Source organism: Gopherus flavomarginatus, chromosome 5 (assembly GCF_025201925.1).
Source record: "Gopherus flavomarginatus isolate rGopFla2 chromosome 5, rGopFla2.mat.asm, whole genome shotgun sequence".
NCBI lineage: Eukaryota > Metazoa > Chordata > Testudines > Testudinidae > Gopherus > Gopherus flavomarginatus.
In genome coordinates, this window is record NC_066621.1 from 5,225,615 (window position 1) to 5,246,943 (window position 21,329).

The 21,329-nt window shown below is 44.6% G+C and overlaps 1 protein-coding gene across 4 annotated transcripts in view; it reads right to left on the minus strand.

Annotated features, from left to right (window-relative positions):
- The window catches only part of LOC127052728 (E3 ubiquitin-protein ligase rnf213-alpha-like), a 160,543-nt gene that overhangs the window by 25,601 nt on the left and 113,613 nt on the right, over positions 1–21,329 (minus strand). For all 4 annotated transcript variants that reach the window (XM_050956653.1, XM_050956651.1, XM_050956652.1 and 1 more), the window contains 12 exons: positions 20,825–21,028; positions 16,576–16,769; positions 14,652–14,772; positions 13,011–13,111; positions 12,093–12,266; positions 9,594–9,769; positions 9,198–9,294; positions 8,983–9,097; positions 7,526–7,709; positions 4,556–4,767; positions 3,367–3,468; positions 791–1,006 (listed from right to left, as the gene is read on the minus strand). In XM_050956653.1, the coding sequence (XP_050812610.1) occupies positions 791–1,006; positions 3,367–3,468; positions 4,556–4,767; positions 7,526–7,709; positions 8,983–9,097; positions 9,198–9,294; positions 9,594–9,769; positions 12,093–12,266; positions 13,011–13,111; positions 14,652–14,772; positions 16,576–16,769; positions 20,825–21,028 (1,896 nt within the window). The remainder of the gene's footprint in view (positions 1–790; positions 1,007–3,366; positions 3,469–4,555; positions 4,768–7,525; positions 7,710–8,982; positions 9,098–9,197; positions 9,295–9,593; positions 9,770–12,092; positions 12,267–13,010; positions 13,112–14,651; positions 14,773–16,575; positions 16,770–20,824; positions 21,029–21,329) is intronic.

Sequence of the window (21,329 nt, forward strand, 5' to 3'; positions counted from 1 at the left end):
TTGGTGCCATAATTGGGAAACTAGCCACATGAGCAAAAAGGGAAAGAGGCATCGATGTTAAGGCCAGAAGGAACTTTTCTGACCATCCAGCCCGGCCTACTGCATAGCCCAGTCAAGAGAATCTTACCCAGCGATTCCTGCATCCAGCCCAATGACTTGTGGAAACTTTGATTTCCCTTTTGATTTCAACAGGAAATCTAACTTTATCAGCTGACACTAAGATAACGAGTCACTGCAAACCGACACACTCAGATGGACAGACAGCCAGGCGGATAATTCAGGGCTCCAAATAATGGTAATTGAGTGAGATTCGCTGACCTGGGTTATGCAGGGGGTTATAATGGTTCTTCCTGGCCTTAAATTCTTTTGGTGCTATTTCCCTGGAGCCCCCAGAACCTGAGGCAGGTGCTGTCGTGCACGAATCCCCAGGATTTGTCATTGTAGAAAGGGGGAAATGAAAATAGTGACTTTAGGGGTTTTTGGAATAGAAAATCCAAAGTCTCTGGTTAGCGACTGAGTTAACAGAACAGGACGAGACACAGAAGCAAAGTGCAGGTGGGATGTGGTATGATGGCCATGATTTTGGATGATCTTAAATATATTTGTGTTTATAGGGACAGATCTTAAGTTCCTCTCACATCCAAAAGCTGCTGTACCTGACACTGCAGACAGAAATGGTCCCCGGCCGGTGTTAGGTTAAGGGTTCATGGCATAAAGGGGATTAGGTCAGTGGCACTACAGAGCTGCTGAGGCTGAGGAGGAATACAATGGGTCTTTGCTTTAGACTCACCGTGACAGCGCTGGGCTGGAAGCAGATGGATTTCAATAGTTCGGTGAGTGGGTGCTGGGACAGGGTCAGCGTGAGAGCAGTATGCAGCACCACTTCCAGCAGGGCTGAGTTCTCCTGGCTGCTCACATCACTCATGATCTTTTCCAATTTGTTTTCCTCGGATTCTTCTGAGGGCAGCGATGTCTGTAGGAGTCTCTCCATGTGCTTTGCAATGGCCTAAATGACAATCAAATAAAACAGAGGGAGGTTTATGGGTTCCTCCGATCTCTGTTGTGTTTCATAATCAGGGTGAAATTCACCCCTGTGCAGAAGAGCCAGCACAAGACCGTGGTGTTCAGTGCTGGTTCAGTGCACAGAAGCTTGCAAAGAGATCTGCTTTGTTCTGTTTCCAACTGGCTGTAGTAACAAGAGATTCACTGCACCCCACCTGACTGTCTGTCTGGGAGGCTCAGACCTTCAAGGCACATTCCCTATAATTACAGTCGGCACCAGTTAAGCCCCATTAAGTCTCTTTAACCACAAGAGCAAACTATCCCACTGCATTGGAAAGATAGGAAGTGTGGCAAGAGACCACCCTGGCTTAACCAGGAGATCTTCAATGATCTAAAAATCAAAAAAAAGAGTCCTACAAAATGTGGAAACTAGGTCAAATTACAAAGGATGAATATAAACAAATAACATAAGTATGTAGGGACAAAATTAGAAATGCCAAGGCACAAAACGAGATCCAATTAGCTAGAGACATAAAGGGTAACAATAAAACTTTCTACAAATACATCAGAAGCAAGAGGAAGACCAAGGACAGGCTAGGCCAGTTACTCAAAGGGGGGGAGGGAACAACAACAGAAAATGTGGAAATGGCAGAGATGCTTAATGACTTCATTGATTTGGTTTCCACGAAGAAGGTTGGTGGGGATTGGACGTCTAACGTAGTAAATGCCAATGAAACTAAGGCAGGATCAGAAGAGAATAGGGAAATATGGAAAAAAACAACTTAAAAATTACTTGGACAAATTAGATGTCTTCAAGGCACCAGGGCCTGATGAAATGTGTCCCGGAATACTCAAAGGAGCTGACTGAGGAGATATCTGAGCTATTAGCAACTTTCTTTGAAAAGTCATGGAAGACGGGAGAGATTTCAGAAGACTGGAAAAGGGTAATAATTAAACAATCAGTTTGCAAACTTCTAGAAGATTGTAAGATGATAAATAACAGTCAGCATGGATTTGTCAAAAACAAATTGTGTCAAACCAACCTGATAGCTTTCCTTGACAGGGTAACAAGACTTGTGGAGAAGCAACAGATGTGGCATATCTTGACTTTACTAAGGCTTTTGATACAGCCTCGCACGACCATATCATAAACAAAACTAGGGAAATGCAACCTAGATGGAGCTACTATAAGGTAGGTGCAAAACTGGTTGGAAAATCGTTCCCAGAGAGTAGTTATCAGTGGTTCACAGTCATGCTGGAAGGGCATAATGAGTAGGGTTCCCCAGAGATCAGTTTTGGGTCCGGTTCTGTTCAACATCTTCATCAATGATTTAGATAATGGCATAGCGAGTATGCTTATAAAGTTTGTGGATGATACCAAGCTGGGAGGGGTTGCAAGTGCTTTGGAGGATCGGATTAAAATTCCAAATGATCTGGACAAACTGGAGAAATGGTCTGAGGTAAACAGGCTGAAATTCAGTAAGGACAAACGCAAAGTGCTCCACTCAGGAAGGAACAATCAGTCGCACACATACAGAATGGGAAATGACTGCCTAGGAAAGGAATCTGGGGGTCGTAGTGAAACACAAGCTAAATATGAATCATTCAACAACGTAACACTGTTGCAAAAAAAGCAGACATCTTTCTGGGCTGTATTAGCAGGAGCGTTGAAAGCAAGACATGAGAAGTAATTCTTCCGCTCTACTCTGCGCTGGTTAGGCCTCAACTGAAGTATTGTGTCCAGTTCTGGGTGCCACATTTCAGGAAGATTGTGGACAAATTAGAGAGTCCAGAGAAGAGTGAAAAAAATGATTAAGGGTCTAGAAAATATGACCTATAAGAGAAGATTGAAAAAATTGGGTTTGTTTAGTGTGGAGAAGAGAAGACTGGGAGGCGACATGATCACAGTTTTCAACTACCTAAAAGGTTGTTACAAGGAGGAGGAAGAAAAATTGTTTTTCTTAATCTCTGAGGCTAGGTCAAGAAGCAAAGGGCTTAAATTGCAGCAAGGGAGGTTTAGGTTGGACATTAGGGAAAACTTCCTAACTGTTAGGGTGGTTAGGCACTGGAATAAATTGCCTAGGGAGGTTGTGGAATCTCCATCGTTGGAGATTTTTAAGGGTAGGTTACACAGACACCTGTCAGAGATGATCTAGATGGTGCTTGGTCCTGCCAGGAGTGGAGGGGGCTGGATTTGATGGCCTCTCGAGGTCCCTTCTAGTTCTCTGATTCTCTGATTCAGGTCCTAGTTGGCAGATCCTCAGCTGGTGTAAATTGTGCTGGCTCTCTGCACGGGGGTGAATTTCACTCATACAGAATCACAAACCAAACCATGTTCCATTAAAATAGAAAACAGACACTCACTGTTATTTGCTTGGCTTCTTCAGAGTCTGTGTTTTTAATGTGGCCTCTTGCTCTGTCTAGTGTCACAAGCATCAGTGGTGTATTGGAGCTGATTTTTATGTCCTAAGGAAATAAAAACATTTTATACTTTTGTTATAATGAAGCTGTTTATATATTATTTAAGGCACACCATTTTATAGCAAGAGACTGCTAAAGACTCCTATCAGACCAGTTACCTTTGAAGGTTAATCAAAAGGTTTTTCATTTATTTTATTATTAATTATTATTCTTGTTTTATATATTGTTTTATTATTTGTATTATGGCAGTGTCTAGAAGCCACAATCTTGATTGGGGCCCATAGTGCCAGGCTCTGCATAGAAACACAGTGACTGACATCAGGGTCCCTGAGCGATGTAGTTATATCGACCAAACCCACTGTGTAGACAATGTTATGTCAGTGAGCGAGAGAACCTCTCCTGCAGATGTAGCTACTGCCTGTCGGGGAGGTGGATTAACTACACCGACGGGTTAGATCTCTCCGGTCAGTGTAGAGCATCTTCATTAAAGCACAACAGCTGGGCAGCTGCGCCAGTTCAGTGTTTTAAGTGTAAACTTGACCACAGTAACTAAGATCAGAGCCCCATTGTGCAAGGCGCTGCACCCACGTATTGAGAGACAGTCCCTGACAAAAAGAGCTCTCATTTGAAATACCAAAATCATTTTGAAAATAACACACAAAAGCCCAAAGGTCATGTTTTACCAATTCTGTGGTTAGGAGCACTTTTTGCTTATCAAAAACAAAACTGCTTTCAGCAGAGCCATTGGATGGTTTGGGGCAATTGCCCCGGGCCCTGCACTTTGGGGGTCCTGCACTTCAGGACGCGGGGTCAGGGCAGGGCAGGAGGTGGCGGCAGTGGGACTGGCCTTGTTCCGCTCTGCCTCGCTGGCTCCCGGCAAGGCTCAGGAGAGGTGGAGTGGGGCCTTGGGGGTAGGGGCAGAATGGGGACAGGGTGGGAAGGAGCCGGAGCAGAGTCGGTGTGGGAAGAGGCGGGACGGGGGGGTTGTCCCAGGCCATGCACCCACTAGGGATGGCCCTGGCTTTCAGATGAATACAGGTCTCTTGAATTAACCATCCTGCAGAAAGAAGATGCAAACTATTCATACAGTTTCTGCAAGCATAAAATTCTGTCGCCTTTCGAATCCACTTACCTGTGAAGTCTCAATCCCTCTGGGTAAAATCCACGGCTCTTGCTGAAGAATCTTCTGCATTATGTTCAGCCCATAGAAATTACAAAGATTTCTAATAAGGAATATTTGAGGCCAAGGTGTTTGGGCCTTTTCAACCAGATTTTTCATTGAATTCACAAGTTGGGACTGTTTCTCTGCAGTTTCAGCACTGGTCGCTGGATTCTGGTCTGCAGCTGCCAAGCAGAGTTCAGTATTTAATATTGCTGCCTAGCTTCACAGTTGTTCAAACCTCATACATAATGCAGCAATGTTACCATAATATTTAAGATAAAAGGAGAAAGTCAAAAAAGACCCTATTGGAATAGATACACTTCATCTGAACCAAAAGTAACAGTCCTTCCATTAACCCTTCTGAAGTGAAGGTTTACAGGTATAAAATGCAATAACACTTCCCAGTGAAAAACTGCTTCATGGATAAAATTCACCCTGTAGGACTAAATGTGGCCACCATTAATTTTGTGGCAACAGTGAGTTTAGTCTGGCAGAGCCTACAGCATTCAGAGAGGTCAAACACTAATTTTAGAGTCTCAGATTTTCAGGTCAAAAGGGCCCATTGTGTCCACCCAGTCCAGCCTCCTACATAATCTTGTAAATCAAGATTGGATGTTTTTATAAAAGTGATGCTCTAGGAATTATTTGGGGGAAGTTCTGTGGCTTGTGCTGTACTAGGTGATCACAATATTCCCTTCTGATCTGGGAATCTATGAATAACCCAGGCCAGAGAATCTCCCCCAGTGATTCCTGCATCTAGCCCAATAATTCCTGGCTGAGCGAGAGCGGAGCTTCGAGAAAGAGACTTAAATTCTTGACTTAAATACTTTAAAAACTCATTTAAAGAAGCTTTTACCCTGTCTCTTTTAAGTTGGTGACCTCATACCAAGTGAAATTGAGGGGAAAGATCATTTCACTAAAGTCAGCTGGGTAAATGTGCTGTCCACACAGAAGTGGGACATTTGTTTCTGTAGGTACCACACACTTTTGTACATCTTGTCATTTAAAGTTGTATTTTCCAGTAATGATCAGAGCTGGCTGGAAAATGGAATTTCTGTTCTGTGGGAAATTCTGACATTTTTAAATTTGTGTTGGTCCCAAATAATGAGGAAAAGTCAAAATCTCGAAATATTTCATGTATGAAATATTCCAATTCAGAAAGATCTGTAAGCAGAGTCTGAATGAGTTCTCCCCTGACATCCAGTGGTGAGCTGGGGGAGAAGACGTCACAAGCCGACCTAGTTTGCATAGACATGCCCACTCTGCCTGGATGTGCAGCATGATGGAGCCGCTTTGCCCAAATAATCACTTTTAGCTGGTGTTGGATTGCAAGTCACTTTGGTATTGGGAGCAGGAGTGATAAAGTTTTATTATCTTTGTTGTGTGAATAGAGAGCAGCAGATCTGAGCTTGCCATACCCTGACTGAGAGGCTCAACCTCAACCGAACTCCACTTGCTAAGCAGGGGGTAGAAGCAGTGAAGCCCAGTGGAGAGGTGAGAGGGTGAGGACAGGTGTCTGTACATGGTGGTGTGGGCTCTGCCGAAGAGTTCTAGACACCATTTGTCCTTTCCCCTCCCCACTGTTTAATGACAGAGCTGATTAAGATTCAGTTGAGAGTCTTGTTTTAGATTACTAGAGCTGGAATCACCGATAATCAGGTCCAAGCATCTGAGCTGCTATGGGACAGCGTCTCTGGTAAAAGTGACTGCCCGGCCTGCACTAGCAATGAGGCTCCCCCAGTAATAGCTGAAATCACTGACAGCTGCGTTAAATGGTGGGACCTTAAGACATTCCAGAGGCTGAAGAAGAGGGCAGTGGTGGGGTGAGCGATGTCAGAGCAGCTGACACAGGAGTGAGTGGCTGCCAGAGCGATGGACAGCAAAGCAAGCTGGTGGAGCAAGTGGCAGCAGACCGAGTGGCCGATAAAGTGGCTGAGGGCACAGCGAGCAGTGGTGGAGTGAGTGGGGCCAATGGTGGCCAACAGCTGAGGCATTGCTGGGTGTCTTTCATCCCAGGGGTAGGAGGTGAACTCACACCGATGCACCTCTGAACTCTGGGTCTTCACTGACCAAGGACAACAACTGTGAGTGGGATGCGGTGGAGGGACAGGGGAGTGCTGTGTTAAAGGGACATTTGTTTGTCAGAGTTTCACATCACAAGGTCAGAGACTGAGGAAAAGGACACTCCCCCGTGTACTCTGGTGGGTGTTCTGTTCATGGCCATCTGTTTTTGAATCAGGCTAGTGGTGTTTTCCCAAATTAATGCTGGGTTCCTTTCCCGTTTTACTAAAAGTTTTCATTTCCATACACAGTCTCAGTGATTGTGAGAGGGGATGTATTGCCTCTTGGAGGCTCTCAGGGGTGGTGTGTAATTTTTCCAGGTTACTGGGTGGGGGCTCGAGGTGGTTCTGTGTTGTATTATCAAAAGGAACCGCTAGATACTGAACCTGGCTCTTGTTGCTGCCAACTCCACCTGGCAGAAGGGTGACATGTAGAAACAACCTTATTGAAATGAAACGTTTGATAAAGTCAAAACATTTCATTTTGATTATATCATATATAATATAATGTAATATATGAAAGTCAAAATGAGAAAATTGAACTGAAATGATAAAGTTAAAACAAAAAGTAAAAGTCAAAATGAAACAATGGACAATAAAATATCAAATAAAAGGCTCTGTTTCAATTTCAAAATGTTTGAAGACTTTTCTGCTGAAAATTTCATCAAAATCGATGCGTTCCCACAAAACATTTTAGTTCGGAAGGGACAGCATTTTTTAAAGGAAAACCGTTCAGCTGAAAATGTTTTGATCAGTTCTGGAAATTAATCTGGACAAACACAACCCTTAAAGCAAACAACATCCACAGAGCTGTATTGTTCGCTAACCAATCTCTCCTGATGTCCAGCACGACTGGAAAACAGTTAGAAACTCCACTCACCACTTGGCAGCTCTCTGCCAAGCATAGCTGCAATGTTACCGATGGCGAGTCGGAGCTTAGCAATGAACTGCAGGTTTTCAATGCTGGTGACAGTGGCAGAGCTGAGAGCAGACAGATCGGCAGTGGAGAGCACATGCTCCGAATTCCGGCTGGCATCTTCTTGAAAGGAGGAATACATAAAATCCTGTTTGAGAGAGAGAATTTAAAAAATGTACAGTAGTGAAGAGACAGTATCTCTCTGTTAAGGGGATGCAGTTGGTTGGGCAGGTTTTTTTTAATGACTCAACTGTTCCCTTCTCCCCACACCACATAGCAGACATTAACCTTAAAGGCTACAAAAAATAAAACTGTTCTGGTCATTTTGAAACAGAGCCACTGATTAAAAATAAAAAATAACAGCCTGGGGGTAAGAGCTCCTGTCTCTCTCTCCCGTCCACTTCTCCCCACCTTGGTTTCTATCCCCCCACATCTTCTGCCCCTCTCTGCTCCTTCCCTTCTCCCTGCTTCCCAGTTTCTATGAGCCTACAGATACATTTTTCAAAAGTCCCAAAGTGATTTAGGTGCTGAAAGTTGCTAAACACCTATGGGACTTACACGCCTACGTGACTTGGGCACTGCTGAAAATTTTCCCCTAAGTCTCATTGAAAGTCAGTGAGATTTACGCCCCTAAATTCCAAAGTTATTTCTGAAAATGGGAGAACTGGCCATTACTTGTGTGTTTCTCTTTTTCTGGGTGCCCAATGTGAGATACCTGGGTCTGATCTGCAGAAGTGCTGAGTATTCACAACTGCAGCTGAGAACAACGGGAGCTGTGCTATGAACACATAAAATGCTATAAAAATACTAAGTGCTCTGCTTGTCAGGCCCTGGGGATCTCAAATTGGGCACTCAAAATTAGTGGAGACTTCTGGGAATTTGACCGTAATCTCTCTGTGTCTCAGTGCACCTGCTGTAAAATGGGCATAATAATATCGCCTAACCTCACAGGGGCATTGTGAAGATGAATTCATTACTGTTTGTGAGGCACTCTGATACTCTAGCAAGAGCACCATAGAATTAATACTTCTGTATTTAGCGCAGGGTCTGAGTGGTGTGCAGAGAATGAGGCAGGGGCCACACACGTTTGTACAGCACCTAGCACAATGGGGGGTATGGCCTATGACTAGTACTCCTAGGCGCTACAATAATATAAATACATGAATAAATATTGAGTAAATTCATATACTGAATGAGGCAGGGATTCTGTGGAAAAAATAGTATCTGGTTATGTAATTGCAGACTATATCGTAATGCATATGCCAGAGCACAACAAGTGAATACTGCACAGGTAACCTTAATTTTAGCATTTCCTAACATTGCAGTAACTTGACTTGGCAACCTTAATTATTCTTTTAACATAGTTGTTATGGATCTAATAAAATGTCTACATTTATAAACAGACTCTTCATGGGACTCACCTCAAAGCAGCACACTACCATGAAATAGAAATCATTGCGACTGCTTTGATTTAATGATAATACTTCTTCCATCCTGGAGAGATAGCCTTCCAGGTGTTCCTTCACATCGTCTAGTCTAGGAGGAAATGAACATAAGTTACAAAAACTGAATATACACAAGGCGGATCTGAGAGTGAAACAGAGTTAATATAACCACTGAAAGTCCTAGAACCAACCTGCATCGGAGAAGCATTTTCAAAAGGGAAGACTTGACAGTAGGACTCGGGTCCATGCACTCTTCAAAGGGCGAGAAGTCACTCGTTGGTTTGTACACTTAAAGCAAAGAGAAGAAAGGATTACTTCTTTTTTTTCCTGAGCACGAGATCAGATCCCCAACTGGAGTGAACCAGCCATAGCCTCACTGGAGTCAATGGGTCAGATCCCCAGCTGGTGTGAATTGCCCTAAAAGCTCCAACACCAGAAGGCAAATAAAAAGAACCTCATATTGATTGTTTGGGTTTTTATCTCATGATTTTAAAGTCACTCTCACGAGTTCTGGGGCCTGACTCAGGATATCTGAACAACTGGGATTGGCGGGATCGAGCCATTCCTGTGTTACACGCATCACTCACCCTTTCTAATCTCTTGATGTTCTGGGTGAGAAGGTTTGCAGGCCACGAACTTAATCAGTTGTTCGATGATCTCTGCAGATGGAGGGACTTTGTCCCCAAAACAGTAACTACTGACAAACGCCACAAAGAAAGAGTTGCACTTCCTCCTGAATTTGTTGTGACTTGCAACTGCTTCCCTAGGGCGAGAAAAAGATTTTTTTGTAAATGTCACTATTTTAATCTATAAGGTAGCAGACAAAATCAGAGTGGCTGGAAGCTGAAGTTAAATATATTGAGACTGGAAAAAAGGCAAAAATTGTAACCTTGAGGATGATTAACCATTGGAACAAGTTACCAAGGGAAGTGGTGGTTTTGCCATCATCTGAAATCTTTAAATCAAGACTGAATGTGTTTCTGAAAGATCTGCTATAGCTCAAGCCAAAGTTATATGTAGAAATCACTGGTGAGATTCTCTGGCCTCATGACCTAAAGGTCCTTTCTGGCCTTAAAAATCTCTGAATCTACAAATCTCTCTGTGCTGAAACACGCACGTAGCCAGGGCCGGCTCCAGGCACCAGCGAAGGAAGCAGGTGCCTGGGGCAGCCAATAGAAAGGGGCGGCAGTCAGTCCATTGTTGGGGCGGCATGTCCGGATCTGCGGCAGCAATTCGGAGGCGGGTCCTTCACTCCATCTCTTCCTCTTCGGCGGCAGCTCAATCAGGTAATCAAGTTTTTCTTTTTTTTCTTTTTTTTTCTTCACCGCTTGGGGCGGCAAAAAAACCTGGAGCCAGCCCTGCACGTAGGCCATAGCTCCAATACTCTTGCTAAGTTAAGAGGACTTGAGCGTGTACTGAGAGTAGACTTGCTCCTGTAAAGTCAATAACAACTTCTGCACAATACGAATTATTCCCCATTCTGGGCAAAACAACTTTATTCACTGGGAGTTAATGTTGCCAAATTCTATCCCTCATTTCAGCCTTCTCCCAGGAATGTCAGCCCAAAGCCAATCACCCAGTCTCCTGGGAGACACCCCGTTCTAAACAAGAGCCCAAGGCAGACAGCAAATTCTCCTGCTGCTCACACAGCTCCCCCTACCCAAAAGTGCATTACTGCAAAATAACAACACACATTGTCTTCCCTAGAATTGAAACCTGCTCGCTGGCTATGAAAAACCAGTGTGTGTAACAGCGCTACCTGGTGACAGCTGCATAATGACATAATTCCAGAAAAACGCTTAAAAAATCATTTATGGCTCCTAAAAGTGTATCTAAAAATAATTATCTAAAATCAGAAAAAGCTGACCCCTGACACTGGAGTCCTGAGCTCAAACCTCTAACGCGTGCTGTAATCACTGGGTGAAGGTAAGATGGGGAGCACAGAGGAGTCACTTGCAGCTTTCTGAACCTGGGACCAACTAGTGGCCTTTGGGCCTCCAGCATAGCTTAGGGCTGCCTGTGAATGGACCAGCTGGCTATGATGGTAAGGGCTGGATGTTCTGCAGCCAGTCGCCTGTCCCCCATACATTGCCTCTGCACCAGGCTTGACACAGAACTGCCCACAGATACATAGGTGCCCCACCCCCATTCTGCCTCTCCCCCAGGCTACTCCCCTACTCTGCTCCCTCCTGCGGCCCCGACACACTCTGCCTCTTCCTGCCCCGAAGCACCTCCCACTTCTCTGCCTCTGCCCCCGAGGCTCCCCCTCAACCCTGCTGCCACTTGCTCCTCTTCACCCCCTCCCCTGAGGCTCCCCCTGCTTGCTCCTCTCCGCCCCCTCCCCAAGGCTCCACCAACCTGCCCACCACTCACTCCTCTCCATCCCCAACCCCAAGCATCTCTTGCCTGCTGCTTAGTCCTTTTCTGCCCCCTCCTGCGTTAAGGGTGAGTGACAAGGGTTGAGGGTGAAGAGGAACAAGGGGCGGGAACCACTGAAGCTGCGGCCAACCCGAGGGGCCACCGAACATGACCAGCCCCATGGGTGCTGAGCACCTCAGTTTTTTTCTGTGGATGCTTGAGCCCCGGAGCACCCACAGAGTCGGCACCTATGCACAGATACCATTTTCAAAAGCATAATTTTTAATGGGACTTAGGTTCCTACATCCTAAAGCCACATTGGAAAATGCTATTCTACATCAGCTCTATGTGGGGAGATGCACCCGCTTTCAGTCCCCTTGGTGCGACCAGAGCCCCCCTTTATAATCTGCAACTTTGGATATTTACAATCCTGGGCCGCAGACCTGGAAAGGGATCAGTATGTGCAGACCCTGCATACACAAAGTCCCATTAAAGTCATTGTTCATGGACAGACCAATTTCGGCAAATCCTTCAGCAGAACAAGGAGCTATGTCCGGTAACCGTCTGGGAGAGGGAGCGGACTGTTTTTCTAAGAGCTCAAAGAAACGTAGTGGAGAGGTGTGGAAGAAAAGCAATCATTCTGGCCACGCTGTCGGTCACTGAGATTAGTGGGAATATTACTGCTAAACAAGTCTCCCAAATCACAGAGTCAGGCGACTGTGCAATACCTGGTGATCTGGGAGGCAGTGGGCACGTAATCCTCAGGGACGCTCTTCTTGCAGATCTTGCACTGCCTGATGTTCCACTCCTGGATGCACTGAGTGCAGAAAATGTGACCGCAGGGCAGCTCAGCCGGGTCAGTGATCTCGTTCTGGCAGCTTTTGCACTCATTCACGCCCTTCCTGAAAGACACCACGAAAGCAAGATGCAATTCACGGGGTCTGATTCTCCACTGCCTTGTGCCTTACAGAGTCACAAAAGAAAGAAAGAAAGAAAGAAAGCCTTGCATAACTGGGCTAAAGCTCCATGGCAGTATACATAAGTCCGATTAACATAGGATGTCTGGTTTCTTTAAATAAAGCAGGTCCTGCTCCCCTCTGCCAGAACAGGTGCTTTCAATTTGGCCAATGAAAAGGCAGAACAGTGCCTGGGGAAAATCAGAGAGGGAGGAAATTCCTGAAGGAGGCTGCAGGAGGTTCCTGGGGAAAGGCTGAAGGCAGAGGAGCAGCTGAAGGGGTCGCTGGCTGACCTCCCCAAGCCAAAGAGCCAGGGCCAGGAAGGGCTGAAGGCAAGGGAAGCAGCAGAGGGGATTACTTGCTGACATCACCACCCAGAAGAACTGGAAAAAGTTAGTGGAACAGGAGGAGCGATGGATGTTCCCTGATTAGTCCTGGAGTGAAGGTGCCCAGCTACAAGGGGGTGCTCAGGGGAGGTGGAATCATTCACACCCGTGGTACATAATGCAAAATGTTTTCCATATGTGTGGGTACAGCACTAAATGCTGAGTTACATGGTACATGGAAATAAAAATATTGTTGGGAAATAAACTAACTTGCAAGCGTAATTAATAGACATATTGCCTGCTAAAAATGCTCTTGCTGAAAATTTACCCACAATGGTCTTTTTTGCTTGTTTGCTCAACTTACACAAGATAGACGGTAGCAGCATTGTTGGTGCATCTCTTCAGCACTTTTGTCACAACTTCAAACATCTTTGCTGGTTTATGGTCTTCAATTTTGTACAGTAACTACAGAAAATAAAGCACAGTGAATGTCGTTACATTCTAAGTGACAAAAGAAGTGTTTAAAAAGTTACATTTGAAAAAGCAAGCACTCAAAAGTTAAGATATGCCAGCATCAAGGTTCCCCATTCAACCTTAACTCTGCCCCTTTAGGGAATGCATTCTGATAGTCTTGTACAACATCACATAGGAAGTCTCCTGAGTCCCAGCCCAGACCCTTAAACATTCTCCCTCATTCACTGTTCATCCTGTGCACTGAATGAGGCTGGAGTCTGATAGAACACCTGCCATGTGATCATGTAATTAAAGACTGTATCCTAATGCAGAAGCACAGGGGAGCTGAATTAAGGTTACAGACATTTTCAGAAAGACCTGGAGACAAACTTTGAAAGCTTGGGTGCCTGATGTTATGCACACATATCCATCGCTGGGTTCACCAGCTGAGAAAGACTGGTCAAAACATGTTGCTGACAGAACACTGGGTTATTGACTAACAAAAACTTTAATGGATGTTGTCTGTGTTCCTGCAAAAACTGCTTTTTTGTCAAAAAAACAAAACCCTGAAACATGGAAATTTTATTTTACACTACAATACCCACATATGTTGTATAATCTAATACCAAAATATTAAGAATCAAAACATTTGAATCAATCCAAAACTAATTGTTTCCCCCCAATTTTTCTTTGTGCAAATTTTGGAATTTTCAGTTTTTGTTCCAATTTGGAATGAAGCCAATTTTCCAAATCTCCATATCCTTTGCCAAACAGATTTTCTGTCCTATGTAAGTTTCTAATTCTGGGGTGAGGATTGCAGGGGCCCAGGTGTAGTATCACTGTGTAACAGGGGCAGGAGACAGTATGTAGGGGAGCTGTGCAGAGCCAGTGCAGCTTGGGCCACCTGCAGGTGACCTCCTGATCTCTTGTGGGGACCCCATGTCCAGGGGCAGCTCCAGGTACCAGCACGTGCCTGGGGTGGCAAGCCACGGGGGGCGCTCTGCCAGTGGCCGCGAGGGCGGCAGGGAGGTTGCCTTCAGTAGCATGCCTGTGGAGGGTCCGCTGGTCCCACAGCTTCGACGGACCTCCCGCAGGCATGCCACCGAATATGTGGGACCAGGGACCTCCCACAGGCAAGCCGCCGAAGGAAGGCAGCCTGCCTGCTGTGCTTGGGGCACCAAAATACCTAGAGCAGCCCCTAGCCATGTCTCATGTGGGTGAATAACGGATTTTTCAGTTCACTGACAATTCAAAAAAAAAAATGGACTGGAATATTCACAGTATTATATTCCAACACTGTGTCTAGTACCTGCCTGCTCCCTCATCCTGCAGGGAGGCCTCTATCAGAGCCTAACAAAACAATTTGGCAAAACCAACACAAATTCACGAAGCATTTGGGTATTGTGAAATCTGCATTTTTCTCCAAAAAAAGTTTTGGATGAAAAATGTCTTCCAGTGGTCCTCCTTCCCAACTCTGCTGGGGCCTTAGGGCTGCAGCCTCTTGTTCCATGTGGTTTCAAAAGGGCAGTGGGGCGCTATTTTATACACCTACGTTCCAGAGGAAGACAAACTGCTTCACAACGAGCTTTAGCAGCTTCTCATCCACGTTGGTTTCATCGTGTAGCAGGTGATCGATGAGCAGGTAGACGATGTTGGTGCAATTCCACTGGCGTCTGAAAAAGAGACAGAAGTGCCTCACTGCGACTAGCTGAGCCTTGTCTGCTGGGAAAAATAATTCTTTCCCACATCTTTGGACAAAACCAACCACCTGGATTCTGGGCCCAGTTCTATTTAACATATTCATAAACGATCTGGAAAAAGGGGTAAACAGTAAGATGGCAAAATTTGCAGTTGATACAAAACTACTCAAGATAGTTAAGTCCCAGGCAGACTGTGAAGAGCTACAAAAGGATCTCACAAAACTCGGTGACTGGGCTGGTATGGCATATCGGTAAGAAGTGGCCGCCGGTACCGGCCTACACACAGCTGCAGCGCTGCCGGACCCTATCAGCAGGGCCACCAATAGGAGGGAGCAAAAGGGGCAGCTGCCCCAGGGCCCAGAGATTTAAAAGGGCCCAGGGCTCCCAGCTGCTGTTACTGCGGCAGTGAGGGCTGGAGCTCTGGGCCGTTCAAATAGCTGGAAGCGGCAGCACCAAAGGGCTGGCTGAGAGAGTTTGGTCCCCAGCTCCACCCCTTCCGCCCAAGACCCCGCCCCCACAGCTTGCCCAGGACCTCAGCTGCCATGCGTACCGGTAAGTTACTTTCTCCCCTGCAAAGGGCCCAGAAGGATGACATCAAGGACTAGTGAAGGGATCTAGGATGTTTACTTTACCATTTGAACTAACACAGTGTTACAGGGCCTCCTGGCTCCTCCTCCTGTTCTGATCTGGTCTACAAACTACTCAGAGACCCTTGTGCTGGTCCAGCATGTTGTGCAGTTTATTTATAAATGAATTCCCACCATCTTCATAATATATACAGCTCCCATAACAAGCAGGGGAGAACAATCTCTCTTTACCCCTTACTTCCCCCTTTTCCACTTCCTTTCTGTGCCTGTTTGTAGGCTCTGCCTAATGGCTTAATTAGCCTTTCTGCCCTGCCCCACCCTCAAATTAATACACTGCCCTGCTTAACCAGCTCCATTCTACCTTGCTTGATTGGAGCTGCTGGGAAAAGAGAGCTGACTCCGCCTTTTCTGTCTGTCCCACAGAGTAACACAGCAGCAAAGTAATGGGCTTTTATCTGCTATGTCAAGGGTCGGCAACCTTTCAGAAGTGGTGTGCTGAGTCTTAATTTATTCACTCTAGTTGAAGGTTTTGCGTGCCAGTAATACATTTTAACATTTTTAGAAGGTCTCTTTCTATAAGTCTATAATATATAACTAAACTATTGTTATATGTAAAGTAAATAAGGTTTTTAAAATCTTTAAGAAGTGTCATTTAAAATTAAATTAAAATGTAGAGGCCCCCCGGACTGGAGGCCAGGACCTGGGCAGTGTGAGTGCCACTGAAAATCAGCTCACGTGCCACCTTTGGCACGTGTGCCATAGGCTGCCTACCCCTGTGCTATGTAGACCAGCCACTAATAAGGTCACAGCAAACACTTAGCCACTATCTAACAGAAAGTTGATTGGAACATGGAAGGGTTTTTTCCTCCCCATGGAAAATTATGACTTTTCATTGAGAAAACAAACCCCATTTTTTTTCCAGTAACTGAAGGTTTTGGTTTAAAAAAAATGCAAAAAATCAAAACATTTGATTTCCAAAAGTTTTAGTTTTCAAGTTTTTCTATAAAAATTAGAAAAATTCTGAGGAAATCTGACACTGTCTGCAAAAAAATGTGTTTAAAGGAAAACCTATCTTTCTGTCTGGGGGGGAAAAAGTTTTCACAGAAAAATTTTGACTGTTATGCATTTTAAAAATGTTTATATTCTTTAAAATACACAGACAGTTTTTGCAGGGAGGAGTAACACTTACAATACACTGTTCAATAATTCCTCTTTGTTATCATAAAGTCTCATCTGGTAGTCGTCCGATGTGATCAGCTCGACAGTGTGCTTAATGGACTTGATCCTTTTCAGCCAGGTGAGGCAGGCGCTGAATGGCAGAAGCTCCTTCTCTGTGGGCTGCAGCTGCTTCAGGACAATACTGGCGGCATCAAGAGCTACAAACTAAAATAACATTTAAAAACAAATCCCGTGAGTTTCTGAGCTAGCCATTGTGTTTCGGGGTGAGGGGAAAGAGGAGAGAAAACAACAGGGCAGGCATACTGCTTGCTGAAGAGCTGAAGCAATGGAACTGGAGAAGGTTATGAAGAAAGGACCGGTGGCTGCACGCACACAGATACATGCACACACACATGCACTCTCAGGCAAGATCTGCTCATCAGCAGGGATGGAACTCTGGTGGTTCAGCATCACTGGCAAAGACCCCCACCATCTGAGCTAAAGGGATAACCCCACTAATGGCAAGACAGGAGCAGAAGCCGCGATACAGTCACAACTACTGCGCCAGCATGTTACACATCCAGCTGCTGAGGCAAAGGAACAAGGAAAGGAGGGAGAGAAATTCCACGTTTGTTTCCAAGCAGTGCAGACTGTAACAGTGTCACGGAACATCACTCCCCCTCCTCTTCAGGACCTAAGTGCCCTGAGTCAAGGATCCTGTCACCTAATCAAGTTTTAAGCCTGATCTAACGCCCCATGAAATCAATCCATCTTCCCATTGACATCCACAGGAGTTGGAGCCAGCCCTTAACCATGATATTAAATTGGTTCAGGCTGCCGTGGATTTAATCTGGTTTGGCTTGTTAATGTGAATAGGGCCATGGCAGGTATAAGCCATTTTTAAAGAGTGGTTAAAACTGGTTTGGATAACACAGCTTCTGGTCCAGTGTAGACGACACTTGCATCAAACAAAACCAGGTGGCTTAAAATTGTAGTGACCATCTCCTAATGCCAAGGATATTATATGATTCAAAGCACATGTGACTTGGTCGCAGCACTGCTGAGAAGGATCTGGGAGTTGTGGTGGATGTGATGGTATACGATTAAAATATAACCATGTTTATATCATGTTGCTACCACTGTTATATAATTGCTACAAATATTATACAAAGTATATCATGTAAAGTGTGAATGGAAAAGTTATGCTTTGCTGAATGTGATTATCCTATTTGTATGCATGTGTCATTGTTGTATCTGTCATTATGAATATTGACTATGTACGAGTATTTCAGATGTGTTTGCTCCTGGCGTGACACCCACCAGGTAGTTTACATCCAGTCTAGCCAGCACATTGTGAATGGGCTATTCAAGTTGATGGCCCATGTAGTAAAACAACCGGTCACAGAAGAAGCTTATCTCCACCTGATGGCCTTTCCTGAGGATGTTTTAGCCAGAATATGAATAATGGCTCCTGCTATGACTCATCAAAGCATGCACGGGCATGTGACTAGCAATGTGACCCTAAACTCCATCTTGTGCCTGTACTTTTCTACAAACTGTGCTGGGAGCTTTCCTTGGGAGAATGGGTTTCCCGCCACATGGCAGAAGCTATAAAAGGCCCTGGAAATATCTCTGTTTTCCTCTTTTCTGCTCTGATCTCTGGACTAAGGACTTATATTGAAAGGAGCAGTCTAACCAATGGACTGAGGACCTTCCAATCTTTTGGAAGTCACCAGAGACTTAACAAGTCAAAACAGCAGTTTATTCCATCACTGCTTCAAACCTGATACAAGAACTTTGCAAGGTCTGTACGTATTTGATTCCTTTGATCATTTTAACTCTCACCTCTTTCTTTACCCTCATAAGTAAATCTTCAGCTATTAGATACTAAAAGATTGGCAACCGCGCAATTATTGGGTCAGATCTGGGTAATACATTTACCTGGGTATGTGACTGGTCCTTTGGGACCAGAAGAACCCTTTTTTTTATTAAATTGGTTTTAAATAACCACTCATCATTACCTCTAGTGTCTGGGTGATGAAACAAGGACTGGGATACCTAAGGAGACTGCATTTCTGACTTCGTTAGCCAGTATGGTGAGAAGAAGTTTACTTTTGTTAGAGATATGGTATATCTTATGGAAGAATAACCACTGGTTTAGGGTGTCTGCCCCATTTCTCAGCCGTTTGTCCTGAATTTGGTATTCTCAGTTGTGAGACACAGTGACAACAGATTACAACCTCAAGATGAGTCAACAATGCAATGGCGTTGCAAAAAAAAGCAAATGCAATTTTGGGTTGCATTAACAGAGACATACAATGGAAGTCATGGGAGATGCTAGTACTGCTCTTATCAGTGCTGGTTAGGCCTCAGCTGGAGTTCTGTGTACAGGATGTAGAGAAAGTGGAAAGGATCCAGAGGTGAGCGACAAAAATGATCAGTGGGATGGAATGCAAACCATATGAACAAAGGCTGAAGGAACTGGGTATGTTTAGTTTGGAAAAGAGAAGATTAAGAGAGGACATGATAGTGGTCTTCAAATACTTGAAAGGTTGTTATTAAAATATGGAGAAAATTTATTCTTTGTTGTCACAGAACAAGAGGCAGAACGAGAGACGATGGGTTCAAACTACAGAATGGAAGTTTAGGATTAAATCTCTGGAAAATCTTCCTAATTGTAAGAACAGTAGGACAATGGAACAAACTATCCTACGAAGGTCGTGAAAGCTCCTTCACTGGAGGTTGTCAAAAGGGGGCTGAATAACCATCTGTCTTGGATGGTTTAGACACAACAGATCCTGCATCTTGGCAGGCGGTTAGACTAGATGACCCTTGTGGTCCCTTCTAACCCTGTGGTTCTACAGATTCTGTCATTGGAAGCAGGGAAATACATGGAGGATTCTTAGAATCAGGGTGCGTCTACACTACCCACCGTATCAGCGGGTAGTGATCGATCTATCAAGGATCGATTTATTGCGTCTAGTGTAGATGCAATAAAATCAATCCCCAATAGCTCTGCCATCAACTCTGGAACTCCACTGCAGCGAGAGGGGGAAGCGGAGTCGAAGGGGGAGCGGCTGCGGTTGACTCGCCGCCATCCTTACGGCCAGGTAAATCGACCTGAGATACACCGACTTCAGCTACTCTATTCGCGAAGCTGAAGTTGCATAACTTAGGTTGACCTCCATCCCCTAGTGTAGACCAAGCCTAAGATTCTAAGGCCAGAAGGAACCACTGTGATCACCTAGTCTGACCTCCTGCATAACAGAGGCCATACAATCTTGCTGAATTCGTTCCTACTTGGAGCAGAGCAGCTGTTTTAGAAAAACATCCAATCTTGATTTTAAAATTCCCAGTGATGGAGAATCCACCACGACCCTTAGTAAATGGTTCCAATTGTTAATTCCCCTCACTGTTAAAAATTTGCATCTTATTTCCCATCTGAATTTGTCCAGCTTCAACTGTCAGCCACTGGACCTTGTTATTCCTTTGTTTTCTAGACTGAAGAGGCTTTTATCAAATATTTGTTCCCCACATTGGCACTTATAGAGTGTGATCAACTCACCTCTTAGCTTTCTTTTTGTTAAATTAAGCAGATTGAGCTCTGTGAGTCTGTCACCATAAGGCAGGTTTTCTAAACCGTTAATCATTCTCATGGCTCTTTTCTGAACTCTCTCCAATTTATCAACACCCCTCTGGACTTATGGGCACCAGAACCGGACACAGTTCTCCAGCAGCAGCCACCCCAGTGCCAAATATAAAGGTAATGCAACCTCCCTACTCCTACTCAAGTTTCCCCTATTTATGCATCCCAGGATCGCATTAGACCTTTTGGCCACAGTATCACTATGGGAGCTCATGATCAGCTGATTAACCTCCATGATCCCCAGTCTTTTTCAGAGTCACTGCCTCCTGTGATCATCCCCACGCATCCCATAAGTGCGCCCAACAATCTTTGTTCCCATACATATACATTTAGCCACATTAAAACACACATTGTTTTCTGGTACTGAGCTTACCAAGCGATCTAGATCGCTCTATATCAGTGACTGCTTCCTTCATTATTTACCACTCCCCCAATCTTTGCGCTAGCTGCAAACTTTATCAGTGATGATTTTGTGTTTTCTTCCTGACCATCACTAAAAATTTTAAACAGCATAGGGCCAAAACCCAGTCCTTGTGGGACCCAGTAGAAACACACCCTCTCGATGATGATTCCCATTTACAATTACAGGTTGAAAAGAGCAACAACGAAGCACCGTTCAGGTAACCTCGCTCACCATTTTAGTTGTGTCTTCTTTATAAACTTTCTGCAGCTCATTGGCTAAAGCCTCCTCATTCTTCACTAAATTGATGAACAGCTGATAATTCTCTTGTAGGTAGAAATATTCAATGTGCAGCCAAATCAGGGAAAACCCCACGTCGTCATGTGGCAAAGTGGCGCAAAGCCGCTTTGCACCAGTTATGAGAACGTTAGACAAAATCTGGTGATAAAAGAAAAAGTATTATTTCTACTTTTGGCAGAAAATTTTGACTGTTAAAAATCAAAACCAAAAACTTTTTTCTAAAAAAACTCAAGCAAGACCTTTTTTATATGAAAAAAAAATCTACAAAAAAATTAATTTTTTTAAGGAAATTAGACACTTTCTGCATTATCTGGGGTCTGGCCCATTTACTCCAATATTGTTCTGGCTGACTGACACCAGCTGGGGATCTGCCCCCATTCATGCCAATGGAGTGAGGGTCGATTTACACCAGCTGAAGATCTGGCTGTACGTTTTTTAT